Below are 27,831 nucleotides of genomic sequence, written 5' to 3'. Positions count from 1 at the left end.
TTTTAGGAATTTTATTATAAAAAATCTATTTGAACATAAGAATTTTAGTTTTCTAAAATTCTCTTATTCAAATAATTTTGTGATTGAAATTTGAAATTGAAAAAAAAAAAGGAAAAATTTAAAAGACTAAACGCTCAATAATTATAAATTTAATTCAGCGCGGTTGTAATACCCAGTCCGTAAAACCCAGCATAGTGAGAATCTTTGCTGAATGTTAAATATATATCTAGCTACAGTAACAATATCAGATTTAGAACATAGTGCAAGTAAGGAAGAAAGTTTTATTTAAATTGTAAATGTTTTAAATAGTTAATTATATTTTGTTTCTTGAAAATAGTTTTAAAAGTATAAACATTATTTTGCAAACATTAAACCAGTGATTGAAAAAGTTAAAATAAAAATTAAATTACAAAAAATTTAAATTTAAATTAATAAACTATTTTAATTCTGTTAAAAGAAATTTTTTTCTGAAAAAATAATTTAAGCATATTCTTAAACTTGAGGAAATATAATTTGATTTATTAAACCAAATTTTTTTTGTTTCACATTTTATTGCAAAACAATCTGATGTTAAAACAACTTTTTGCAGTTTGTTTTATTGTTTTATAGCTTTTTACAATAACAATTAAGTACTCTTTAAAAATAACATTTGTTTTATTGTCAGAATGAGTGTATTAAATAGTTTTCTATGACTAATTAAAGTTGTTTAAATATTGTAATATTTGCGTTTTCACTCTTACCTTTTTACTTTTACTGTTATAAGTATCATGTTAAGTTAAAACAATTACTAAAAGTAAATCTTAAGAGCATTAAATATGTTACTTGCTCATACTGCAACTTAAACTTTAAATTATAATTTAAGCTGTAAGTTATAATAGTAACTTATGCAATTTTAAACTCCACCAAACGAGAAAATTATAAGGTATTATTTAAATATGAGAGATAATATGAAATAAAAAAACAACAATTATGAACGAATGTACGAATAATACAATTTTATACTAATGCAACCAACCATCCCTCCCCCATTACCACAAAGTGACACCAGGGATGAGAGGAGGGTAGGGGGGGACAATTCTTTTTTTTTGCAATTAGATTTTTTTTCGTTAATTCGAGCCCTGTCATAGATGAAATTTGAATTCCTATTGTAGCCTTTTTTTGTTTATTATATAAAAAATCATATATATAAAAACTATTTTCCAAATTAAAAAGATGTTTTAAAATTAAATATATTTAACATGTCTATCTTTCAAATTATGAAGCAATTATTTCTTCTATTTAAACAGCTTGCAGAACTTGTTTGTAGTATTTTGCCATTTAGGATCGAATGACTATGTAACCTTATTTATAATTTATTTTATACTGCCATAATAATGGATAAAAATGGTTTTATTTATTATAAAAGTAGGAGGGGGCACAGTTAAAAACTTTTTAATATTATTATGATTTTTTGCTGTAATAAGATATTTATTTTCTGATTAAATTGTGGAACAGTTATTAAAATTAAGTTAAGAATTTCACTAAAATATTAATTTTCTTTAAACTCTTTTAATCACTAACTTTAGAAACTAAGTAGTAAACTAAAAAATTCAATAACCTTTAAAAATAAAAACAAATACCATTTAGAGCGACAGCAAATATTAACCCATACTGATTGGAAACAGCAACATGATTAACTCTCCCATTTATGAATGTAACACCAGGACTTACACGAACTTTACAAAGTTGTCGAAAATAAAAATCCTAAAAGTTGTATTATAATAATTATAATATATGATACTTTTCAAGATGTAATTGAAAGATGAAAGTTGTAATTGAGAAACTTAAAATATAATTTAGAACATGAAGGTTGTAATTGAGAAATGTAAGATCAAGCCTTACCGGGAAGCATGTGCGGTCGCACGCCTTGTACGCTCACGCTTAAAGTAATTTTTTTAAACAACTTGACCACATTTTTATATTGTAGGCATATTAAGAATTTGTGGCAAAATAAAGCTATAAGAAACTAGAGAATAAATCAGCAATACTCAAGGAAAAGAACCAAAGACTATAAAAAATAGAAAATCTGAATAAAATAAGTTAAAAAAATTATTAATAAAAAAAAGAAAATTGTTGTCAAAAAAATAATATACCTAAATATTTACTGTTTTTGTTTGCTTATTTTTAGAGCATTTATTATTTTTCACTACCAAAATTGATACAAGACAAGGAAAAAAGTAGGTAAGAATATAACAAGAATAAAAATATTCTTCGATTTATAATTTTTTCGCAACTTTTTTCAGTCAGTATATAAAGGAAATACTTTATAAATTGTGCTAGAAACACGGACAGTTTTTTAATTTGTTTTTCAAATGTTTTGGCTAAACTTTACTGTTTTTATCAATGGACAGAAAACTAATTGCTATTTATTTGTGAAAAATTTTATTTTTTTAAACAAGTTTTTCATGTAAAAAGGAAACGATGCTGCAAAATTTTGTAGGCAAGTGCATTGTTAATTTATTGAACTTTCTTAACAAAATTTTTAGGAGCCTATTTAAAACTTTTTTTTAAGTTTTTAAATAAATTTTTTCAAACAGAGAAATCGTTATTTTCATTATCTCTAGTAATTTGTATTAACATTGGAAATTGGGCAATATAAAAGAAACAATTTCATACATGCATCAAATGCGGTAAATAAATTTATTAAAGAAGTTATTCTTTTATTTAACTTATTCTGTCATTAACAAAATTTATTAATCAAATAATATTTTTTACAAATAAATAATTTATTTCCTTATTTTCCTATTATATAAGTATTGAGAAAAAGTGTCAAATATAGCAAAAACTTTTTTAAAAGTAAAAAGACATAAAAACGAATAAACGTAATAAACGAATAAACGTAAGAAAAAAAATTAACAAAATTTCTAATAGTTCTTGGTACATAGCATACATTTAAAGCGTATATTTAAATTAGTTTCTTAATTATATGGACTGATAAAAATCGTGAATAAATTGCATATCAAAACTTTCAATAGTTGTTAAATCGTTATAAAAGTTTTTTTTTCAACAACTCTAAAAAAAAGAATAAAAAAGTTGCATAAAAGTTGAGAAAAAACTTTTTTTTTTTAAATTTACTTTTTTTAATTAATAAATTTTCTAGTTTATTTAATTAATTTAATATTTTGTTATAATTTTGTTTCCTTATTTAAGAATTGATTTTTTTTTTCTTAATAAATAATAATAATCTTTATAAGTTAAAAGATGCGAGCTGCCGTGGTCAGTTAGTATAAAAAATTACTTAAAACGCGGACGAATAAGGCATGCGACCACACGCGCTTCCGGGAAGGCTTATAAGATGTAGTTTAGAACATGAAAGTTGTAAATAAGAAATCGTTAGACATAATTGAGGTAATTAAGAAAAGTTTATAATATAGATTCTCAGAACAAAGTTCTTTGTATTTTTAATTTTATTGCTTTAATTTACCTTGTAATTTAAGTTTTACATTTAAGTAAGATCCTAATTTGCCTAGGTGTCCATATGGGTTAGTTTTCAATAAGTAATAATATACTATCAATAAAATAAAAAAGTGATGAAAAAGGCATTTGCGTTTTGGCGGTAACTGGAAAAATCCTATCAGGTGTAAGTTAGAACTTTCTTTTTTTTTTTAGTTTGTGAAAAATTTATTTGGCTTAACATATTAAGCAACTCTTCTGTCATTCGGTGAAGAAAAAACATAATGTTTTCTTTCAACTTGTTTGGTTGTATGTATTTCATGCCAACAAATTGGACAAGCTGGCTCTGGTTGTTCCAGAAGCGAATATAAACTAATTCAGTGAAATAAATGCTGACACAGATTCAATTTAATAGAAGACTTTCAAGTCATATTGACAAATAAAACAACATTTTATTTAATATAAATTTAAAATAAAACACTATGACCCGTTGTTTAAATAAAACAATATTTCAATTCCATTATTATTACTGGTGCATACAAATGCCTAATTTGAAATTATTAATTTATTCAAATTCATGTTCCAGAAAATTTTTTATAATGACCTATAAGCTTATATTGTAAATTTGCAATTACAAATTATATATTCTCATTTACATATTACAACTTTTTAATTATAACTTATATATGCTTAATTACATATTATGATTTCTAATTTACACGTTGCGTTTCTCAATTGCACTTTACAATTTCTTAATTAAAACTTAGATATTCTTAACCACATCTTGAAAAGGTGTAGAGTTAATGTCATTAAATGCAATCATAACGCCCTTAACCCATATTAATCCAGTGTTCCCAAATGGGAACAAATAAATAATTTGATGTTTTGCTAATTCTGCTAATTTTATTTACTTGCTATAAAGACCAGCGTTCCAAAATGAGAACATTTATTTATATCCTCCAAAAACATTATCAATACTCTTATTTTGCAAAAATATATTTTTTCCTGTGTTCACATATGTGGATTCTAATAAAAAATAAAAAAATTTACAAAGAAAAATTTGGTCCCAAATGGGTTAATTAAAAAATAAAGACCAAATCAAATCCAGCAAGCTACTGATCAATATAACTTACTTCAGTTATTAGCAAAGTAATGGAACATAAAAAAGTATCTGGAAACAGCATGGATTAACTAACAAAAAAAAAACTGTTGCACAAACCTTTTAGAACCTATGGATCTACTAACACAAATAGTGGAAGAAAAATTACCAGTAGACATCATTTTCTTAGATGTCACAAGCTTTTGATTCCGTGCCTTATCACACATTGTGTTTTAAACTAAAGTGGTATCAAAAATAAAGCACTATGATGGTGTAAAAATTTTGTGTGTAACAGAGTGCAACGTGTTGTCTGTAACAACAAACTTTTTGCCCTAAGATTTTGTCTTGTCCATTTATGCTTACTGTTTATATAAACGCTTTACCAAAAGAGTTATTAACTAAGTGTAAAATGTATGCTGATGATATAAAGCTAATTAATATAATCAGATCAGCTTCTGATTTAGAAAAAACTCAAACTGATCTAAATAAATTAATGACATGGTCAAAATTATGGTTATTAAAATTTAAGGTAAGCAAATGTAAACGCATATATATAGGTAGTAAAAATACTAATATATTTACACAATGTATGATTGAGTGTTAAATTGGGTTGAACCACCATAAACCAAAGCTGAAAAAAGGTTTAGGAACTATAATTTCAAACGACTTAAAATGGTCTGGTCAAGTCGATTTTGTGTCTGGTAAAGCTGATAAAATATTAGGAATAATAAAACATTCATTTAAAAGCTTATTTGAAAACTTCTATTGTAAGACTGTATCTAGACTATGCAACTTCACTGTGGTTTCTTTACTTAGAACAAGACAAAAAAAATTGAAAAGATACAATGTAAAGCAACACGTTAGAGAGTATACTTAGAGATATATAGAAATATATAGATAGGATATATAGAGATATATAGAGATATCTAATTTAACCCATATGTGGCTAGCGTCAGTTTAAACTGACAGTCACATTATCCGATTTAATTTGCAAAATAACAAACATTCTTTGCATTTTTCGTAATAATTACGTCATGTGTGAATGTATGATGCTGATAATAAAGTAAACTGCATTAACTTATTTTAATTTTTGCTCAGTTGACACACTTTAGTAGCGTTGATAAATATTTTTCAAACATGAGTGTTTCGTCAAGAAAAAGGTATGCATATATGTTTTATTTTTAGTTGAAATATAGATTAAATATATTGTTAAATATCGTTTTAACATTTGAATATTCAGTATAGTCAACAAAGCTAGTCTTTTTAATTTTTATGCAATTTCTGTGCGTCAGTTTAAACTGACACTAGCCGCAGGAGGGTACAGGTTTTCAAACAGTTTATTCACCTCGGAATAGAAGGCATTTTCATCAGTTTGTAGACACTGTATGACTCCTTGTAAATATATGAGCCTTATCTAATACAAAATAATTAAACTACAGCAGTCTGGTATTTATGTAAGTTACTGTGACCCACCTTATTTCCCTTCTGAGTTCTTATATTTGAAGGTTGAGAGTTGTTTATTGTTAATTTTTATCATTATTTTACTGCTATTTTATAATGACATAATTTGTGGGAATGCTTTGACGTCATTTCAACATCAGAGCAAATAAATAAGTAATAACTAATTTCATATATTTTGCAGGTACCGGCTTCATGAGGTGCTACAATTGCTAGAAGATACAGACGATGAATGTCTTCAGAGCGCCGAAATATCAATTGTTCCTCCAATAACCTCTGGTGCAGACACTGACGAAGATTCTGGTGATGAGAATGAGGTGTGTGGAGATCCAAACCCAAGACCCAATGGAACTGATGTTATTGGAATGGAAGAGTCGGACGGTGCAGAAGACACTGCAGAGGAGGACAATGCAGAAAATAATACACAGGACACTGCAGATGATATAGTGGAACAGGGTCCGCAGCACAAGAGAACAAAGAAACAAGTTCCGTATAAACCGTCATGGGTCAAAAGCGACTTCAAGGAGGCCGTCAGAAAGGAAAAGTTTCTATGGACCATACCCCCACCTAAAGTAGAAAACCATCTGTCACCAGTGTCATTATTTGAGTTGTTCATGACACCAGAAATAATGCACAGAATATGCAACGAAAGCAAAGAATACGCTGCTCAAAAAGGCCATGACAATTTTGATCTGGACATTACATCACTCAAGCTTTTCCTATCGATTCTTCTAATAAGCGGCTATGCTCCTCTGCCTCGTCGCCCTATGTATTGGGAAACTGCGGGGGATGTACACAATTCCATGGTGTCGGCCGCTATGTCACGCAATAAATTCAGTTCCATAATGAGTAATATACATTTTGCCAATAACAACGAACTTGATATGACTGACAGGTTTGCCAAAGTCCGCCCTCTTATCCAGTCCATCAATGCTGCTTGCCTGGCAAACTTTCAGCCTGAACAAATCATCAGCATCAACGAAAGTATGATCCCTTATTACGGAAAACACGGTGCAAAGCAATACATCCATGGCAAACCCATCAAGTTCGGGTATAAGATGTGGGTGGCAGCAACTCGTTTGGGATATGTAATCAATTTCTACCCATATCAAGGTGCGCCATTGAAAAACATCAAAGCAATGGACAAGCTGCCTCGTGGCTCGCATGACGTTGCCCTGGATCAAAAGGCTAATGTATGCTTGGTACGCTGGCATGACAGTAAGGTTGTGACAGTCGCATCAACTTACGCTGGTGTCGCACCACTTCGCAAAGCTAAGAGATATTCATCAGCACAGAAGAAGCGCATAGACGTTGATCAGCCTTCAGTAATACAACTGTACAATTATGGGATGGGCGGTGTGGACCGCCTAGACCAAAATCTAGCTTGCTATATGATTCAGCACCGATCAAAGAAATGGTATTGGCCAATATTTAGATTTTGTGTTGATTTGGCCATTCAGAACGCCTTCCAGCTGTACGGTATGCAGGAGAAAATACCTGGCGCCCCGGAGCATGATCTGCTGTCATTTCAACGTCAGATTGCACAAACCTATGTGCAGACACTATCAATGAAGAAGAATTCAGTGCCGTATCCGCCACCTTGTGTAGCAGTCGATCGACGAGTACTTACTGAAGTACGCACAGATGCTACAGATCACTGGATTGCTCAGGGTACACAGTGTCGATGTGTGGCACTCAGCTGCAAAGGCACATCAGTCTTCTACTGTGAGAAGTGCAATGTGGGACTGCATCCTGGTTGCTTTAAGGCATTCCACTGCAAATAACTGATGCCTGTTTTTGTCAATGAAATATAGTCTTTGCAACTTAACATTAATGTGACATTACAGTTATTATGTGCTATTTAAAAGTTCATGACATTTTTTGCATCCATTTCGTTGTTTCTGAACACTTTTGCGTCAAACGGGCAGTTTTCACTCGCTAGGTGGCCTTGTGAAATAATTAATAACAGTTATAAAACGTCACTGTGAGTTATGCTGCATCAGTTAACATTGCCATGTGATTCCTGGTTTCAGAGTTTGACTATTCTTCTTGTCATAGCCAAATATGACACGTGAGAAAACCTGTACCCTCCTGCAGCTAGCGTCAGTTTAAACTGACACCTATATTTTCACCTATATTCACTTAAGTATATAAAAAATTATGAAACAGTTGATGAATATTGTTCATTTGGACCTAAATCACACCAAATAAAGACAAGAAACACATTTTAAAAATCATGGGTTTATATGGGTTAAAAAGTAAGAAAGAATGTAGAGTAAATAGAAAAGGAATAGGAGCTAACTCTATTGTTTGCACAGTTTATAAACTATGGTTCTACAAGAGATGTAGTTGTATATAAGATGCTCTTAATAAAGTTGGTTTTGAATGTAGAAACTGTACTTTTTAAAATCTAGAAAAATAAAATAAGTAATGGTGGAATAATTTTTGGTATCCAAGAGCTCTAAAAATATAAATAAGTTTATGGACTACTGATAGGAAAAAAATTAAGACTTTTAGGTTAGAGGAACAACCATTTTTTGAACCTGGAGTTCATAGGTATAATGGCGGCAAAGACTCCGGGACTCCAGGACTCCGGGCTTAAAAATAATAAGTTTCAAGTCATTAAATCTCATGAATTTTTTTCTTATAGCAGATCATAAGTCAACAAACATGTTTAGAGCTTCTGGACACTACAGACTTGGAAAAAGTAGTGATATAAAGCCGGAGTCCTTTTCGGACTCCGCATCCCTGTTTTATTGTATCATGTTTTAAAATAAAGATGCTTATTTAACCCTTGGAATTAGAAAAAATGAAGTCGGCAATAAATTGCTAAACTCAAAATGTTAGAGGTTGGAATCAGGTCAGCTAAAAAATGTGACACAAAGGGGTTACCATAAAAGATAGAAACAAGGTTGGCAAGTGTTTAAGGTCAGCATTTAGGTCAGCATTGCTAAATGCTGACCCTAATTCCGAGGGCTGATTATTACACCTCAAACTTTTTAGTTAAATAATTAACAAACAACTAACAATGTTTTTTTATTTTCTTTAAACTGATAAAAAAAATATTTTCATAGAAAAAGTATAGATTTAAAACAACAATACCAAACAATTCAAAAGAAATTATCTTACATTAACTTCACACTCAGTTTCTTCCTCCATGTTAGAGAGATTTAAAACTCAAAATATTCAAATCTATTTTCCAGTTCACACTTTTAAGCAGCTAAAACAACACAGACTTTTATTATTATTGCAGGAGTATATGCATTGTGTTTCATGTTCATCTATTTAAAAGGAGGATTTCTTTTCACCCACCCACCCTGGGTCAGGGTAACAACATCAGTTTTTTGCCATGTCTAATAACATCTGAAACTTCATTGGTGTCTAATAACATTTGTGCAAAAATTAAATGAATATTGCAGATGTAGTTAAATCTTTTAAATTATCGAAGTGTAATAACATCTATGCAACTATATCTTTGGATTTTACAGATGTAGTTACATCTTTTCAGTTATCAAAGTGTAATAACATCTGTGCAACTTTATCTGTAGATTTTAAGGTTAAGTTATTTTTAAGATGAATTACCTAAATAATGCATTATTTTACCAGATGTAGTTAGATATAGGATTTTTTCAGATGTAATTACATCTGGAAAAAAATATTTAATAATAATGCATTATTTTAACCAGATGTTTTTACATATAGAAATTTTTTCAGATGTAACTATATCTGTAAAAAAAATTAACTAATAATGCATTATTTTAACCAGATGTAGTTACATAAAGGATTTATTTCAGATGCAATTGCATCTGGAAAAATAAATTAACTAATAATGCATTATTTTAACCAGATATAGTTACATATAGAAATTTTTTCAGATATAACTACATCTGGAAAAAATTCTTCCAGATGTTATAGGAATTGGAGAAAAATTATTAGATGTAATTACATCTTTCTAAAGATGTTGTTAGGGGTCGTTGAATTTTCAGATGATATTGGACAGATGTTATTAAAGTAAAAGAAAAATACAGATGATCTTGGACAAAAGTGTACAGAAGATCTTGGACTACTCCACAGATGTTGTTGGACAGATGCAGTAATCTTTTGCCCTCACCCTTTCATATTTCTTCAAATTTTAACCAGCAGTACCGAAACTTTAATTAACTTATATATTGTGAACTGTTCAGAGTTTAAAGGAGTCTTCTTTAAAGCAAAGTGCAATTATTTAGACATTTTTGAACAATTATTTGATCCATCAAATAAAGCCTTTTTTTTTCTGATGCAATCCAAAACATTTAAGGGAGCCTTGTTCATTATTAAATTGCAGTTTTGGACTAGGAAATAAAGTTTTTCAGTCTCACTCATTTTTGTACAAGTAATTTTAAAGGCTTTAATTTCAAAAGGCTTTATATTCAGCTGTTGATGCTTTAAAAATGATAATTTTTAAATGACCTTTCATAGAGGTCAAGAAAGGCAGTCAAAAAAAAGAATTGTTTACTAATTTTATAGAGGAGCTCATGCTTAACAATAATCAGTTTTTAAAATATATAAGTTTATTATTAACATTTATATAGTTGTAATACAAAAAATAATGTTTTTTCTTCCCACTTTAAAAAAAACTTTTCTTTTGCTCTTCAAAGAATGATTAATTTCCAATGTTGTCAGCATTTTCCAAGTTGTTGTAGTATTTGCTAAACTGGGATGGTGTTTTTTATTACAACTTATTAAGTAATATATACATATATATATATATGTATATAATATATATATATATATATATATATATATATATATATATATATATATATATATATATATATATATATATGTATATAATATATATATGTATATATATATATATATATATATATATATATATATATATATATATATATATATATATATATATATATATATATATATATATATATATATATATATATAATTTTAAAATTAAAAAATGGCAAAGAACTGAAAATAAATCCAATTTCTAAAGTCAGGAGTACCTGATTAGACCATAAAACAACACCATACAAAATTTAAAAGTTGTAAATTCTATCTTATTTTAAAATAAATTTTAAACATATAACTAATAATAAACCTTTTTTTTTTTAAATTTTTATATATAATGAAGCATAAATATATTTTATTATTCTTTTAAATATATTGAAACATAAATATGTCATTTTTTAACTTAAACTTTGTTTTAGATATGTTAATGTCCTTTCAAAAAGGATTGCTTTACCTAAAATCAACATAATTAGATGAACTTATAAAATAAAAGCATTGGTAAAAAACATTATTATAAATATTTGGCTTAACATAAAAAAGTAGCAAAAATAAAGGTTCACGTAGTTCCTTTGAAGTAAAAAAAAAAACTTTTTTTTATTTTTATTAGCTTTAAAAACTTAAGCTTTGCAAAGAAAAAATAAGATGCTTTTGCATTTCATTATTATTAATATTATTAGAATTTATTAGGTAATATATATATATATATATATATATATATATATATATATATATATATATATATATATATATATATATATATATATATATATATATATATATATATATATATATATATAATATATATATATATATATATATATATATATATATATATATATATATATATATATATATTACTTAATAAAAATATATATATATTTAATTTACAAGATATTTATAGATAGTACTGTTATCTAATTAATTATTTCCTCTATTAATAATTATTAGAGTGAATTCAATATAAAGATAATAGAACATTTACAAAAACAATTGCAGTGGTAACTTGAACTTTTCCGAGGAATGAAAAATAAAGTAACTTTTAAAACAGGGAATGAGAAAAACATTTATTTCAAAACCACGTGATTGACCCGACATGATTTAATTGCCTTCTCAGTGTTGTTAAGGTGAGTCAGTAAAATTTACATCAAAAATTTCTAAAAAGTTCCTAACTTTCACTATATTTTACTTTAGGCGGTAAATGAAATAAAATAAATGAAACTTTATGTTTGTTTAATAAAACTGTTTCTGCTTGTGTTAAAAAAAAATACATACATACATACAGAAATAATAGTTTTTATAAAGTCGAAATTTGAACTTTAATGCGATTTCGCTCAGTCTGTTTGCATCAAAATGTCTTGAATAAAACTACAAGTATCTAAAATTTAAATATCATTATAGTTCAAAAAAGCTAGAACTATTACGAAGTGTTTAAACCCAATAACTTCTTTAAAAAAGTGTTTTTTTTACTAAAAATTTAGGTGTTCTTTACTTATTAAGAGTACTCAAAAAACTGAATTGATGTCACTCTTTTTCTTCTATAAGCTAGACGAATTTTCTATTATTTAAGTGTCTTTGCAATAGTTAAAATTACTCCACAACCTTGCGAAGACTAAACTTAAAAATAGGTTTCACTTGAAATGCTATAAGTCTGCAAATTGCTATAATAGTAGCAATTACTCTATATAAAATTATATTTGAAAAGATAGTTTTATTTTGATAGACTTTTTTCTTTTTAAATAAATTGTGAAATTTTTGTTTGCGGAAGACCTCGCAAACAAAAATTTTTCCTAATAAACTATCTGATTATTTATCATGCAGACTAGATATTTTACGGAAAAATCACTCTTGTTTAAACTAATAACTGACTGATCGCAATATCTTTAAAATGACCTTTACTACGCTGAGTTCCCCTTTAGACAGAAAAGTACCGGACTATGCGTCACGATACACATAAAAAAATGACCACTTTAAAATACAGTTTGCATCTAATCTTTGTATCTAAGTTTGTATTTATATACTCAAAAAGTATTTTAAATTTTGCGTTCTATGAGTTTTTCGAATTAATTTTCTCGTATTGTAAAAAATATGGAATACTAGTAGTGTCAGTGACGGATCCATTAGTTTTCGGTCGATGACGGTGAAATATTTTTGTATTTTGTATCACATTGGCTTCTCCTTAAAAAAAGGTCCTCCGTTTCTATGAGATTTAAGGACTTTCAGATTCAGGTGGGAAGGGAGGGGAAGCATCCCCCATACCCTTTCCCCTCCTCCTGCATCTGTCACTGAATTGTGTTAATGTTCTTGAGCTATTTTGTGCTTGGAAACTTTATACATTCATAACTATAAGGAATCTTCCATAAATTATGTCACGCAATTTTTGACCGTTTTAAACCCTCCCCCTCCTTTGTCATTACATCGTAGTAACTTCGTACTATAACATCGTAATAATATCGTACATTACATCGTACATTACATCGTAGTAACATCGTAGTACTTGTTACTACTAGTAACAAGTCGTCATAAAACCACTGACCCCTTCCCGCTCCCATAGCGTGACGCAATTTATGGACAACACCTTATAAACTTTTCAAACAAAAGTTTGGAAATATTTACCAAAATGTAATCTTAAAAAAAATTTTGAGCTTAAACACCTTTTCGAATTGCAATCATATTAGATCCGTTGTCATAGCCTTGACTCCTACAGTTGCTTAGGTCTAGACTACTAGACTTTATTTCTTCAATTAGAAGATTAGAATGAGCTTCACCAGTCGACTCACACACTGCATATCCAATAAAGCTTTCTTGGACAATAACTATTGTTTCATTTTCTTCATGAACATAGCTGATGGTTAGTGAAGTGTGGCCTTTTTAACGAAGGTCTGGAGTGCAATTCATAATAACTAAAAAATGCTTTCCAAACTTTACCTTGTTCACAGTAGCTTATTTTACATGCAAAGCTAAGAGGTTAATGACTTTGTTTTGAATATTAAACGTTTGTGAACGTCTTTCTCCATCTTCAATTTACCGTTAATGCTCCATCCAAATTTGATTAAAATTAACCAAGTATTTGAATAAAACCAAGGAAGTTACAATTATTTTTGGTGTACAGCTTTGATGAGCTTCCACGGAATGCAATATTACCTTCTTTTTTTCCCAAATATAATTTTGGAGTTGGTTTAAACAGATGACAAGGTAGACAATAAGCTGATTCAGTTTCTGGAGAGTGATTAACCCATCACCTCTTCACTTATTTACCATTTTTTGCTACCCTGTATCGAAATTCATTTAAGAAATGGTATTTTTTGGTTTTAGGATATTCTTTATTGCTCTTCAGAAAAGGTATTGGACTCTCTCTTACAGCCAACCGTTTTGGCCAAGTGGACAAGCCATTAGATAAGTATCTGCAAGTGTGACTTCTGTGCGAAACATCTATTATAATTGTGATACTGTTATCTGTTTCAACTTTTATAGGTTTTAAACTACATTCAGGCTCTTTGCCTTTCTTTGATACTTCCTGAGATTTTTGGCTACAAATTTCCAAGGATAGAGTTGATGAACATGAGGCAAAACTAGCTAAAGCGGTTGAACTATACAGCAGAGGGTTACTCGCATTATCTTCCTCGTGGTTAGATATAAACTCAGTGGAGGTCTCACTAGATGTTTTTAAAGAGTTAGAGAAAAAAAAGAATGTGTTAGCTTTGGCACTTTACTTAAAACAGCTTCATAGGCTGCTTGAAAGCAGTTTTTTTAACACCTTTGATAAAATAGTATCAAAATTTAATTAACAGTGTGAAACTTTATTTTTCTGGAAACATAAATCCTCCATGTAAGTTTTTAACTCATCTTCAAGGTCTCTACTAATTACAGTTTGCAATTCTTTTTATTACAACGTTTTTATAAACTTACTTTTTTGTTTTATTTATTTATTGCCCGCGCAAAACAAACATGAGATCAGCGTTAATAATCGAAATTATTAAAAAAAGTAATAAAAACAAACAACGCAAAAATAACCGTTATTTACGCGTAAATAAAAGAATTTGTTTCGCAAAAAAAGTTTCGCAAAACAAACTTTAGTTTAGTGTTTAGGGGAGACCGGGGCTAGTTGCTTCCGTTTTTAATCTTTGAGCTCTGTAGCCCAAACGGCAAAAATTTTTGTAAATATTGCGCAGTTTTAAAGAGTATGAATTTAGGTAACATTTTTAACTTGCATTCATTATAAAAAAAATTTTGTTGGGGCCTCAAAAAAAGTTAGCCAACTTACCTCACCCCGGGGTAAGTTGGCGCAAACTATAAAAATAATTATTAATGTACTATTAAGCGCAAAATTTATTAAAATTTTTATCTGTGAAAAAAAAAACCTAAAAAAAAAATTAATTTTATAAAAATATAAATTTTTTTCCATAGGAAATGCTATGAGCTAACTTACCCCGAGAAAATTTTGCCAACTTACCCCAAAAGCCTTTTTACAATAAACAGTCCAATTGTGACTGGAATTTTTACAATAATTTTTTTTTTCATTCGACTAACTATTTTCTTTGTAAAGTAAAAAAGAAGCGAGGTTCCAAAAGTTACGTTTTTGTCCGAAAAACACATAAATCCTAATATCTATCATGCGCATGCGCGAATCCCAACATTACTATAGTGAATGGTGAAATGGTCAATTAGGAATTTTTGTCACTTTCTGATGAACAAAGCAAAGACTTTGTGTACAAACGCAACCTGAAATATTCATTAAAGTCAATGACTAAAAATGTTGGGCCCCTTAGTCTTTAATTAGTAAAGATATTTTTCTGATGTTACGAAGATCGCTGAAAATGTTCTATTGCGGCGCCCCCTAGGTCGTGGCGCCCAGGGTAGTTTTCCCTGGTTGTCCACCCTAGAGATGCCCTGATTACATCAAATAAAAATGTTTTTGAAAAAGTTGTGGTGATTGGGATCTTGAAACAAAAACATCTTACAAAAGTTTACCCTTACCTAAATGTGAAGGTAATAACTTATTAAAGTAATTTTTTTCACTGTCTTTTATTAAACTTAAACTCATTGTTAGGTTTTTGTTTGTTTATTGTTTCATCTAATAATCTATTAATGTTTAAATAATGACGATGTAAAACTTACAACCACCTCATTTCGAGGAGGAGGAGGGGGTAGAAACTTTTGAAAACTAGACTAAATTCAAAACGTTGAGTTTAAGTTTAGTACATGATAAGTGGAAAAAACAACCTAATTAATTGAAATTATGTATATTATAGTTATATATATATATATATATATATATATATATATATATATATATATATATATATATATATATATATATATATATATATATATATATATATATATATATTAGTAGTAGAAAATCACTTAACAAAAATTTTTTCCATTTAACACTGTGTTTCATCAACAAAGATTCATCAGAAATGGATGATCAAATTAATAAAACTTCAATTTATACCAAAATTAAATTACAGGAAGTTGCAAATGTCTTAACTACTGTAAATTTTCACACATTGGTGGAATTTGCTGACACTATTATAAAAAGAATTCTTTAGAAATGATTACTTATGCTATTTTTTTAAAATGTTTTTTTAAAAAGGGTAGTTAATGTAAATATTATTTGAACTCATTTATTTTTATAGTTTTTTAGGAGAAACTTATTTTCGTGCCTACATTTAGAAATTAATTCCGATCTTTTGTTTAATAAGCATTCTTGATTTGCATGTGTAATTATTTCAAATTTTTCTTGTAGGCATAGTATGCATTTTTTGGAAATATTGTTATATGCAGGCGCTGTTTTAAGGATAGACCAATTCAGTATAAAATCATCAATATTTTTTTCTTTTAATTCCCATATATATTTTGACAGCATGGTGTCTTTTGAATACTTTTTATTCTTGAAAGATTGCTTATGATTGGCAAAACGTTTGGCAAGAATGCTTATTAAACAAAAGATCGGAATTAATTTCTAAATGTAGGCACGAAAATAAGTTTCTCCTAAAAAACTATAAAAATAAATGAGTTCAAATAATATTTACATTAACTACCCTTTTTAAAAAAACATTTTCAAAAAATAGCATAAGTAATCATTTCTAAAGAATTCTTTTTATAATAGTGTCAGCAAATTCCACCAATGTGTGAAAATTTACAGTAGTTAAGACATTTGCAACTTCCTGTAATTTAATTTTGGTATAAATTGAAGTTTTATTAATTTGATCATCCATTTCTGATGAATCTTTGTTGATGAAACACAGTGTTAAATGGAAAAAATTTTTGTTAAGTGATTTTCTACTACTAATATAATTGCTCTGTTCTTTTAAGAACATTGAGCACTCTATTGTGTAGAATACTTTTTAAAGTTGTTTAAATATATATATATATATATATATATATATATATATATATATATATATATATATATATATATATATATATATATATATATATATATATATATATATATATACTTGTATATTACTTATATATAACCTTTATATAATAAGTAATATACAATTATATTAATATTAGTATAAGTTATATTCAAGTATATGTATATTACTCATATAACAATTGGAAAGTGGGGCAAACTTTTTAGGTACATTTTTCCTCCGAAATTGCAATCGCCGCATTTTTTTTCAAAACATTCTTTCTTAGGTGCTTAGTACACGGGAGAAGGGACACCACCCCCACCCCACGATTATTAATATTTACTTGTTATCAACAAAAAAATATCAGAGACAAAAAAAAAAATCAGAAAAAATATATATATAACATTTTTGATTTATATAAATATATATATATATACATATTTTTTTTTTTATAGATATATTATATATCAGCCACTGATAAGAATAAAAAGTTTCAGTGTAACCAGGCCTTAGGAATCGTCGACCTTTAAAAAATCTCATAAATTTGTCAAAAACTAGATTTTTATTTATTTTTTCACCATACCCAAGGTAGTTAAATCGAATTAGTAAATCTTAAATTGAAAATTTTGTTCATTTAAAGCTTTAAATATAGAATGTGAAAAACCTCATTTTTGACATTTTATAATTAAAATTTTAAATGAAATAAAATAAATAAAAATTTATTTTTGTTTTATACCACTACTTCAGCTTGTGTTTTAAAAAAATTTCTTAAAGTTTTTTTTTTGTTTACACAGAATTTAAGACTTATACAAAGTCTTTTTTTGAACTTTATTCATGTTTTGCTCAGTCGGTTTGCCTTAAAGTTTTTTAATTAAAATTAATAAACGCCCTTAATCTAGACATTATTATAGACAGAGGCAATTTTACGGGGGGTGGGGAGTGTTCCACGCCCCCCAAGAAGGTGATTTTCAAGTTATAGTTGGTTTTTTTATGAATTTATTCGGTTAGCCGGGTATTTTACACAATTCAGTCAGGTGAATTTTAGTTTTTTTAAAAAAACGTTATTTTCGCTTTTTTTAAGTTTTTATGTTCTCTACTTAACAACTAAAATAAATCTTTGTTTGATAACAGATACTCATGGAATTCATGACATGAGTATGATTTGAAATTATATTTTACTCATAGAATACTTTTAACAGACTCTACTGATAATCTACTTCTTTCTTTTGTCCATTGGCAAAACATTAAAGAAAACAATCGTTCTACAGAGGAATTGTGGCTTGGAATGCAATAAAAAAATTGCACTATTCTCAACAGTTCACAACCACAGGACTTGTCTGGCAAGTTACTAAAATATTTGACACAAATACAGTTAGAAAGTTTTAACTTGTTGTGTAATTTAATGTCTTTTTTATTGTTTTTCTTTTCTTCTTCATCGATTTTTTTTACCTCTTCTTTGTGCCTTTTAAAAAACTTAACAAAGTTAGGAAATTGGTCATGGCACAATGATTCATTAACTTGAAAAGAAGCTTTTTCATTTACAAATAAAATTGAGTCTTCAACCTGATCCCAAGTTGGGATACTATCCAGTTTCATCCAACTGAAAGCTTTGAACTCTTGGTATTGGAAGAGCCATTTATTGAGGTACAAAATTGAGCCTTCATATACATTAGAAAATTCAACAAATAGAGCACTACATTTATCTCCATATCCATTATTTTTCATTTTCTTGAGAATACTTTAAACATTTAAAGGTACAAAGTTATTACTTTTTCTGTCAGTTAAAATTTCAAGAATTTCCTCTAGGATGTAGATACTTTCAGCTAAACTGCTCTTTTCTTTTTCTAGATAAACAATTCTCTCATGAAATACATACATTAGACTATGAACAAAAAAGTCTAGCTTCATTAAAATCATCATCAAAGAAATTTCTAATAATAATAGGTACAGATTCCTGAGATTGGAAATAGGACTTAAGTGCTAGGTACATTTGTAAGACTCTATTCACACAAGGAAACAAAGACATCCACCTTGTTTTTGAGTGGTATAACAATCGCCTGTATTCTACATCTACGAAATTACAAAAGCACTTCAGTTCTTACTGTATATATTGAGAAGTAATTAAATATTTTCAAGATATTTGACTCTACATCAATGGAAAGTCCTCTGTCCAAACCGTTTTGAATACAATTGTGCAAAACATGAGCAGGACATCCAGATCCTAACATCTTAGGATTAAGGACATTTTTAAGAAGGCTTAACACATTATTGCCCTGACGCCTGTTGATACCCCCAAAGTTAGTGTTGGTGTTATCCCCAGCAAAGGCAATGCATTTGTTTTGTATGTTTGAGTTTTTTAAAGTGTCAATAGTGTAGCCTGAGATAGTTTCAGCTGTCTCATCTGGAGTGGCTTTAATTTCAATGACCTTAGTTGTAACACCTTCTTTATTTGGATCAAAGTACTGGATTAAAATAGAAAATATTTTGGTAGAACCATGATTACTGCCATCGCTTGCTAATCCAAAACAAGCAATGTTTTTCAGATCCTTTATAGTTATGTCAATTGAGTGGAGAGACAACACTGACGTAATTATTGCCTCTGATTTTGTTCTGGTACAAGTGACTTCTTTAGCAATTTTTGAATCAGGATATACAGTTTTGTGCCACTTACTGACACAATCCATCGAATTAAAAGACTAGTGATGACTTACTGTATGAAATGCTAATGCACCCTCTGCAGCATGATTTTTTTCTTGAAGAAGGTTGTCTTGTTTAGGCTGTAAAAATGACTTAATTATCCTAGTAGATGCAACTGATTTTAAACATTTTATGTGTTTTGTTGTGTTTAAGTGATATTCCATATCCAGAGCACCTAAAACAAAACAATATTTAAAAAAAAACCCACATGATTTGTAAAGATGTAAAACATTAAGGCTACGGTAAAAAAAGACTAAAATCAAATCAAATCAAAATCAAATCAAATCAATATATTTTCACTTTAATAATAACTGTATATATACAATCGTGCGGGACATTTACAAACAGTTATAAACTGATGACGCGTAAAGACCTATGATGGTATAAATATAGCATAATAATAATAATGATAATAATAATAAGTAATAAAAAATAAATAAAAATGAATAGTAATAATAATAGTAATAAATAGTAATAATAATATTAAATACAGTAATATAATAAGTACTATCTATATATTTTACTATATATAGGTATATATTTTACTATATATTTATCTATATATATTATAGTGATTATCATAAGGATAATGCAAAAAAAAAAAAAAAAAAAAAAAATATAAACATCATAACAATATCAATAACAAAAAATATAACAGTAAAAAGAAGGAAAGAAAGGAAGAAGAGTCAAAGAAGTAGAAGTCATTGGAGTTTTGTTGTGATCCAGCATTTTTCAAGCATAGAAAAATTGAATATGAATTAAAAAAAAAGAAAAAAAAAAAAAAAAAAAAATTTTTAGTAGTGCCACAAATTTTAGAGCCATATAACTTTACAGGATGATGAAAATGAAGGTACTTGATTGTGACTAAATGAACATTTATATATTTTTATGTTTTATTTTTAGTTTTATGTTTTTATTTTATTTTAGTTTTATTTTATGAGTTTTATATTTATATTTATATTTTATGGGTTTTATATTTTTATTTCTATTTTTGGTTTTATATTTTTATTCTTATTTTTATTTATGAGTTATTTTTATTTATTTCTATGTTACTTTTATTATATTAAAAATTTAGTTATAGAGAATAACTAAATTTTTGATTTGGGGTGATTGCATAACTGATAGTTCATTGATAATTTTTACTGAAGATAAATTTTTTTACATGGGTTATAAAGGCATTTCTATTTGATATTTTGGAGAATATTTTTTTAGTTTCAACAGGAAGAGAGTTCCAACATAGAATTGATTGATACTTGATTGACTTTATGCCATACTTGTGTGTTTATTTTAAAGGCATAGAAAGACTACAATAAGATACAGACCTAAGTTTATAAATATGAACATCATTTGTGAATTTAAAATAGCTAGTGAAGCAGCTAGGCGTATTATGGTGGACAATGTCCCATACAAGAACACAGTTTGATAAGTAGATGAGTTCGTCAAGCTTTAAAATTTTAGAAAGATTATACAGTATGTCAGAACAAAAACTGTTAGGTTGAAAGTGAATTATTCTTAAAGATTTATTCTGGAGATTTGTAAGGTTTTTTTTATAAATGGATGGACTTTGCCCCCATATCTGACAACCATAGCGTAGGTGGGAGTTAAAAATAGCATGCCAAATATTCACAAGGGTTTCATAATTCACAAAATGCCTTATTTTGGTAAGCATTTCATTTGCTCGACTTAATTTGTTTGATATGGACTTAATTTGTTGAATGAACAAAAGATTTTCATCTAATAATATGCCCAGATATTTTATTTTATCTACAATATTTAGTTTTTGACCACTAATTCTAGTTTTTTGGTAATTTTTTTGCCTTGAGGTTTAAATAGAACTAATTCAGTTTTTTTGACATTCAAAGATATTTTGTTTGATCGCAGCCATTGAACCAGTGATGCCAGGTCATAATTTAGGTACTTATTTAGCTTTTTTAAAGACTTATCTACAATCAGAAGGTTAGTGTCATCAGCAAAATGATACACCTTTGAGTATTTAATACAAGTGTTTAAATCATTTATGTAGATAAGGAAAAGAAGCGGACCCAGAGTTGAACCCTGAGGAACACCTATAGATGTAAACTTAGTAGTGGATGAGATATTACCAATAGTAACACTTTGTGGACAATGGTTTAGATATGACTTAAACCAGTTCAGTGCAATTCCCCTTACACCATAATGATACAGTTTTGATAATAAAATTTCATGGTTGACAGTATCAAAAGCTTTTTGCAGGTCAACAAATACTCCACCAGCAAATTGCTTTTGATCCAAAGCCTCACGTATGGTTTCAGTTATATCTATGAGTGCTGGGTTAGTAGAGTGTTTCTTTCGGAATCCAAATTGCAGACTATATAAGCTATCTGATAGATTTAAAAAACTGAGCAGCCTGTTATACATAAATTTTTCAATTAGTTTACCTATATTTGAGAGTAAGGATATAGGCCGATAGTTACATGGATCTTGTTTACAGCCGCTTTTAAAAATTGGAACAACTTCTGCAACTTTAAATAAGTCAGGGAATATCCCTGATTGAAAAGATTGATTTATTATAATACTCAAGGGGAAGCTCAATTCTTGAGATGCTAAGGTCATTATTTTTGAAGGAATGCTATTGGGACCGGTGCTTTTTTTTGGATTCAAGAGGGAAATATAGTCATTTACTTCTTGAGGAGTAACTGGAGATATAAAAAAAGTATCAGGATTTTGATTTTTCAAATAGTGGCTGAAGTGAAATCTAGGAGGTATAATTTCTTTAGAAAGTTTATCTGCAATTGAAGAGAAGTAATCATTAAAAGTGTTTGCAATTATTTTCTTGTTAGTTATAGTTTTATTATTGATATTTAAACTATCTATATTATTGTTGATCTTTGATTTAATATAAATAATACTCCTTATTCCTTTCCAGGTATTTTTAAGGTTATTTAAGTTTTCATTAAAGTAGGTTGAATAATATGATTTTTTTGAGTATCGCAGTAGGTTACTAATTTGATTTCTGCAATATTTGAATTTTTGAAAGTATTGTACCTTTAAATTCTCATTTTTACATTTTATAAACTTCTTGTGCAACTTATTTTTAATTTGTATTGACATAATGATTCCATTAGTAATCCATGGCTTTGATAAAGATTTATTAGCTTTTTTGGTTGACATTTTAAAAGGGGCGTGACTGTCAAGTAATCTTTTAAGTGCATCCAAAAACTTTGAAGTAGAGTTATTAACACAGTAGTTTAAATGGTTTATTGAAAGCCAATCAGTTTCTTTAAGGGCTTTTAAAAAACTTTTTTCATCAAAATTTTTAAAACATCTACGATATAATTTGGAATGAGACTGTTTTAAGTTCTTGGATGGAAAGGATATGAACTGAACAAGATGGTCAGCAAGACATACTGTTAGGTTGCCTGATTTAGTATTTGGAGTGTGAAAGTTTACAAATATATTATCTATGAGAGTCTTTGATTTTGGGGTAATTCTGGTTGGTTGAGTAATTAATGGGAAGAGGGAGAAAGAGCACATAAGATCGAGAAAGTTAGAAAGATCATTGCAGGAGTCATATTTTAAAAGATTAATGTTGAAGTCTCCTAAAATAACTATATTTTTATTCTCTAGTGATAACTTGTCAAGTAAGGTTTGTATATAAGTGATATTAAACTCACTAGTGCTCATACATGGGTGGCGATAAATGCAACCTACAATAATATTTTTTTCTGATGGCAGTAAAATTTCAATAAAGGTTGATTCTAGTTTCTTTAAAATACAAACTAATAGTTATAATAAAGCATAAATAATAATTCAAAAGCTGAAAAGACCTACAATAATTATAGTAAGATGCATTTGATAAATAAGATCAAACTAAGAAAATTTAGATAAGATGAATTACTTCTTACCTTTGTAAGAAACAGAAATATATGTTCCAGAAGGACAAATTTTGCATTCGGCTTCACAATCAATTCTTCCTTTCTTAAAAATAGAAAACTTTTCTTGAAGGACATCATTAAAAGTGCAGCTATACTTTTTCTTTTTTAGGTTTTGGTTTAGATTTGACATTAAAATTAATTAATTAAGTGATGTTTGACATGTTACCTTCGTGTTTACGAGTTTGGAGACACGCGCGCATTTTATAATAATATGTAAAAGAGAAAAAAGAGTACTTGTTGTTTGAGCATTTTCAATAAATCCGTAAAACAGTACGTTTTATTTTAGTTCGCCTTTTTATACTAAAATTTTTTGCATTTAATAATTTAATTTAATAAAACATGTTGCTCTTAATAATTTTTCTATATATTCTCGAAAAGTTCTATATATACTCGAAATTTAGGAATTTGAAAGGGTTTTTTTGATAGAAACTTTCAAAAAGAGGAGATCTTTTTTCTGAAATCCTCCGGAGACATTTTTTTGGCCCCAAAATCCGGAGATCTCAGGGTAAATCCAGAGATATGGGAACCCTATACATATATATATATACATATATATATATATATATATATATATATATATATATATATATATATATATATATATATATATACATATATATATATATATATATATATATATATACATATATATATATATATATATATATATATATATATATATATATATATATATATATATATATATATATATATATATATATATATATATATATATATATATATATATATATATAAACATTCATTATGACTGATATGGGTAGTGATCTATTACATTTGACAAAAAAGTGTTTGAAAATCTTATGTTATGGTTTGCATATTTTTATATTCTTTTATATAATTATACTTTAAAAAAGTATATAATAATTATTATATACTTTAAAAAAGTATATAATAATACTTTAAAAAAGTGTTGTGTATATGGCTGCAAAACTAATTACCAAAGTACCAAAAACAATAAAAGCTTTGAAAAAATATTAGTTTATCGTTTTCCTAAAGATAAAGAACAAAAAAATATTTGGATAAAAAGTATTCCAAATTCTAATATTTTAGTTTCAGATGAAACTGTTTTTGTCAATTACATTGGCCAACAGTTTTTGAAAAAGTTACTGTTCAAGAAAAATAAAGACCGATAATGCCACCATCTGTATGTCCAGGAATATCTTCAATTCAAATACTTACTCTATTACCACGTCATTGCACAACACAGAAATCTTTAAGGGTTGTTAGAAATGTTAGAACTGATGAACTTAGCACTTTTTTATGGGCCGATACAGCAACATATATTGATTTTAAAAATATTTTATTAAATAATCTCAGGGTTTTTTCAGTTTCAGTAATAACATATATGATTGAAAAACAATTAATGTTCAATCTATTATGTTTTATGATGGTATTCCTTTATTTCTTGTTAAAATTTTTGAGAATTTACATTTTGAAACATTTCATTGTGGAATAAATGTTTTATAAAAAGTTTGTGTAAAAATCGTATAAATATACTACATTTTATAAATGTCATGGAAATAGATCATAAGAAAAACATTATTCAGCAACAAATATCAGTTATGTATGCAAAGCTTATTATTATTATAGAAAAAAAAAATGAATCAGATACAATTATACGTAGTTTTGAATATTTTTCAACATCTTGTGCTTTATACAGTAAACTAAGAAACAATTTTCAATTGCCATCAGTTAATACTTTGACATGCATAACATCAAAAGTTTGAAAAATTGATGATGCTAGTTTCTTAGACTCAGTTTTCAAAAACATTGAAGAAAAACAAAAAGTTTGTATAATTATTTATAATGAAGTATATGTCAAAAATATGATGCTTTGCCATGGTGGAACATTGTTTGGTAAATCTTTAGATGATCCATCATTGTTGACTAAAACTGTGTTTGGAGTTATGATAGTATGTCTCAAAGGTGGTCCTAAATTTCTGTATAAGATGATTCCAATTTCAAAATTAAGTTCAAATTTTCTGTTTGAACAAATAAACTCCGGCATAAAACTTATAAAATCATCATCTGGTGATGTAAAAGTTGTTATCTGTGATGGATCGTGTAAACCAAGCATTTTTTAAATTACGTCATACTATTCCAGATAAACCTTGGAAAGCAGAAGATGGGATGTATTAACTGTTTGATTTTGTTCATCTTTTGAAAGACATTAGGAATCTATGGCTTACAGAAAAAACTGGGGAACTAGTGTAATGTGATAATGATATTCAAAGAACAGCTAAATAAGAGCACCTTAAATGTTTATATCAATTAGAATCAGAAAAGTTATTCAAATTGTCAGACTTAAATGAAATTGCAATAGCTCCCAAGCCAATTGAAAGGCAAAATGTATCTACTTGCCTTAAAGTTTTTTCCAAATAAGATATATCATGCCTTACTGACCTATTCTCAAAATATTTATAAATAAAGTAATAAACTGGTGGAAAATTTTCAATGTGAAAGATCGTGAAGCTGATGTAAGACACAATGATCCACTAGAAGCACCTATTTGTAGTCCTGACGCTTTCCTAATACTCTACTTCAGTTTGGTGATATGGCTCTTGAAATGTGTTGTAAAAATGGCAAAAGAGTGAAGCAGTTATTTAATGATTCTGCAAAATCAAATCACCATACTTGCTATGGTATTGTTGAGATATGCAAATATTTATTAGCAACAAGTCATGATTATGTTCTTCTTGGTATGTTTACAAATGACCACTTAGAAAAAGAATTTGGGAAATTGAGACAAGGTTCCGGGGTGCCTACTTTATAAATGTTCAACAAGTTATAGAAAAATTGCATATAAATCACACATCACTGTTGTTATCTTTAAATATTGACATAGGTTCTTTTGATTTTAGTTCAGGTCATGAGTGTGCTTCTTGTACATATGTTTAATGTGAAGCAGGTAGTGAAATATTTGACAATTTAGAAAAACTAGAGTCATCAATTTCTGATACTACCAAAATGTCTTTGATTTATATTGCTGGTTATGTATGAAGAAATGAATATAATGAAAACATTCTGTTCAATCAAACATTACTTTATTATGAAAAATTTGGTAAGTACCTCAAGTCTATATATCGTGGTAGTCTTAAAATTCCACCAGACAAAAACATTGCAACACACTTGCTAATTTATTTTTAAATAATTTTTGTGCACAAATTACACCAAGATCTAATAAAGAACCTGCATTAAAAGTTTTAAAGTTATCATAAATTTGTTTAGAAAATAATGATTTGTATCTGTTGTTGTTAAAATATATGCAAATATTTTCTTTGTTATAATTTTTTTAATAAGAATAAATATATTAAATCCAATTAAATTTATGATGAAACATCTGTTAAGAATGCGCATTTGACTGCAAACCACTCTAGAATTAAATTGTTCTAGAACTGAACTGTCTAGAATTAAATGTATAAGTGTTCGGCAAAAAATTCCCACCCTCCATTTTATTAAGACAACATGCCCCCTTCCCTTCCTTTTTTATTAGATTTAGAATAAAATTACCACCCCTCCCTGCTTTTATTTATAACCATGCCCCCCTCCCTCTTTGTATTAAGCCCGCGATACTAAAGATCTTGCAAAGTTGTATGAGTACAGCAAGTATATTATTATTGAATTGATATTGATTAAATTATTTAAATACATTAGTTTTAAACGGTTAAAACTTTGCTTGGAGCAGCATTAATAAAACAATACTAAAAAAATTTTTCCACAAACAAAAACATACAGTTAAGATAATAATAAGTGCAGTCGTGGTGTAGTGTATAACTTTCTACAAACAAATTTTTATAAAGTCGTATTATATAAAGAATTATTATAATTAAAATATAAATCATATTACATAATGATGCAAAGTGTGGGTACCGCAAGCACCGCGAATTTTTTAAAATAATGTTTTTCATTATTTATATAAAGTTTGATAACCTCATTTTTAAAGAAGATATTGTGTTACACTTTTAAATTATGTATATCCTAATCGACACGATAACTTGTGAATATTTGCAAGAACTTTTTTAAAATCAAAATCAAACTTTTTCGAGAACTTTTTTAC

General features: G+C 27.9%; 1 protein-coding gene across 6 annotated transcripts in view; it reads right to left on the bottom strand.

Annotated features, from left to right (window-relative positions):
• The window catches only part of LOC100197226 (nuclear pore complex protein Nup214), a 101,597-nt gene that overhangs the window by 71,741 nt on the left and 2,025 nt on the right, over window positions 1–27,831 (bottom strand). For 4 of the 6 annotated variants that reach the window (XM_065791067.1, XM_065791070.1, XM_065791069.1 and 1 more), the window contains exons 3-4: window positions 9,119–9,209; window positions 1,620–1,743 (exon numbers count right to left, since the gene is read on the bottom strand). In XM_065791067.1, coding sequence (XP_065647139.1) covers window positions 1,620–1,743; window positions 9,119–9,148 — 154 coding nt within the window. In that variant the 5' untranslated portion in view covers window positions 9,149–9,209. Of the gene's footprint in view, window positions 1–1,619; window positions 1,744–9,118; window positions 9,210–10,594; window positions 10,714–19,853; window positions 20,015–23,723; window positions 23,797–27,831 lie in introns of those variants that run through there. The other 2 variants (XM_065791072.1, XM_065791071.1) reach the window with 2 other exon arrangements.

Source organism: Hydra vulgaris, chromosome 02 (assembly GCF_038396675.1).
Source record: "Hydra vulgaris chromosome 02, alternate assembly HydraT2T_AEP".
Lineage (NCBI taxonomy): Eukaryota > Metazoa > Cnidaria > Hydrozoa > Anthoathecata > Hydridae > Hydra > Hydra vulgaris.
The sequence above is the reverse complement of the archived record's forward strand: the minus strand, read 5'-3'. Positions and strand labels throughout refer to the sequence as shown.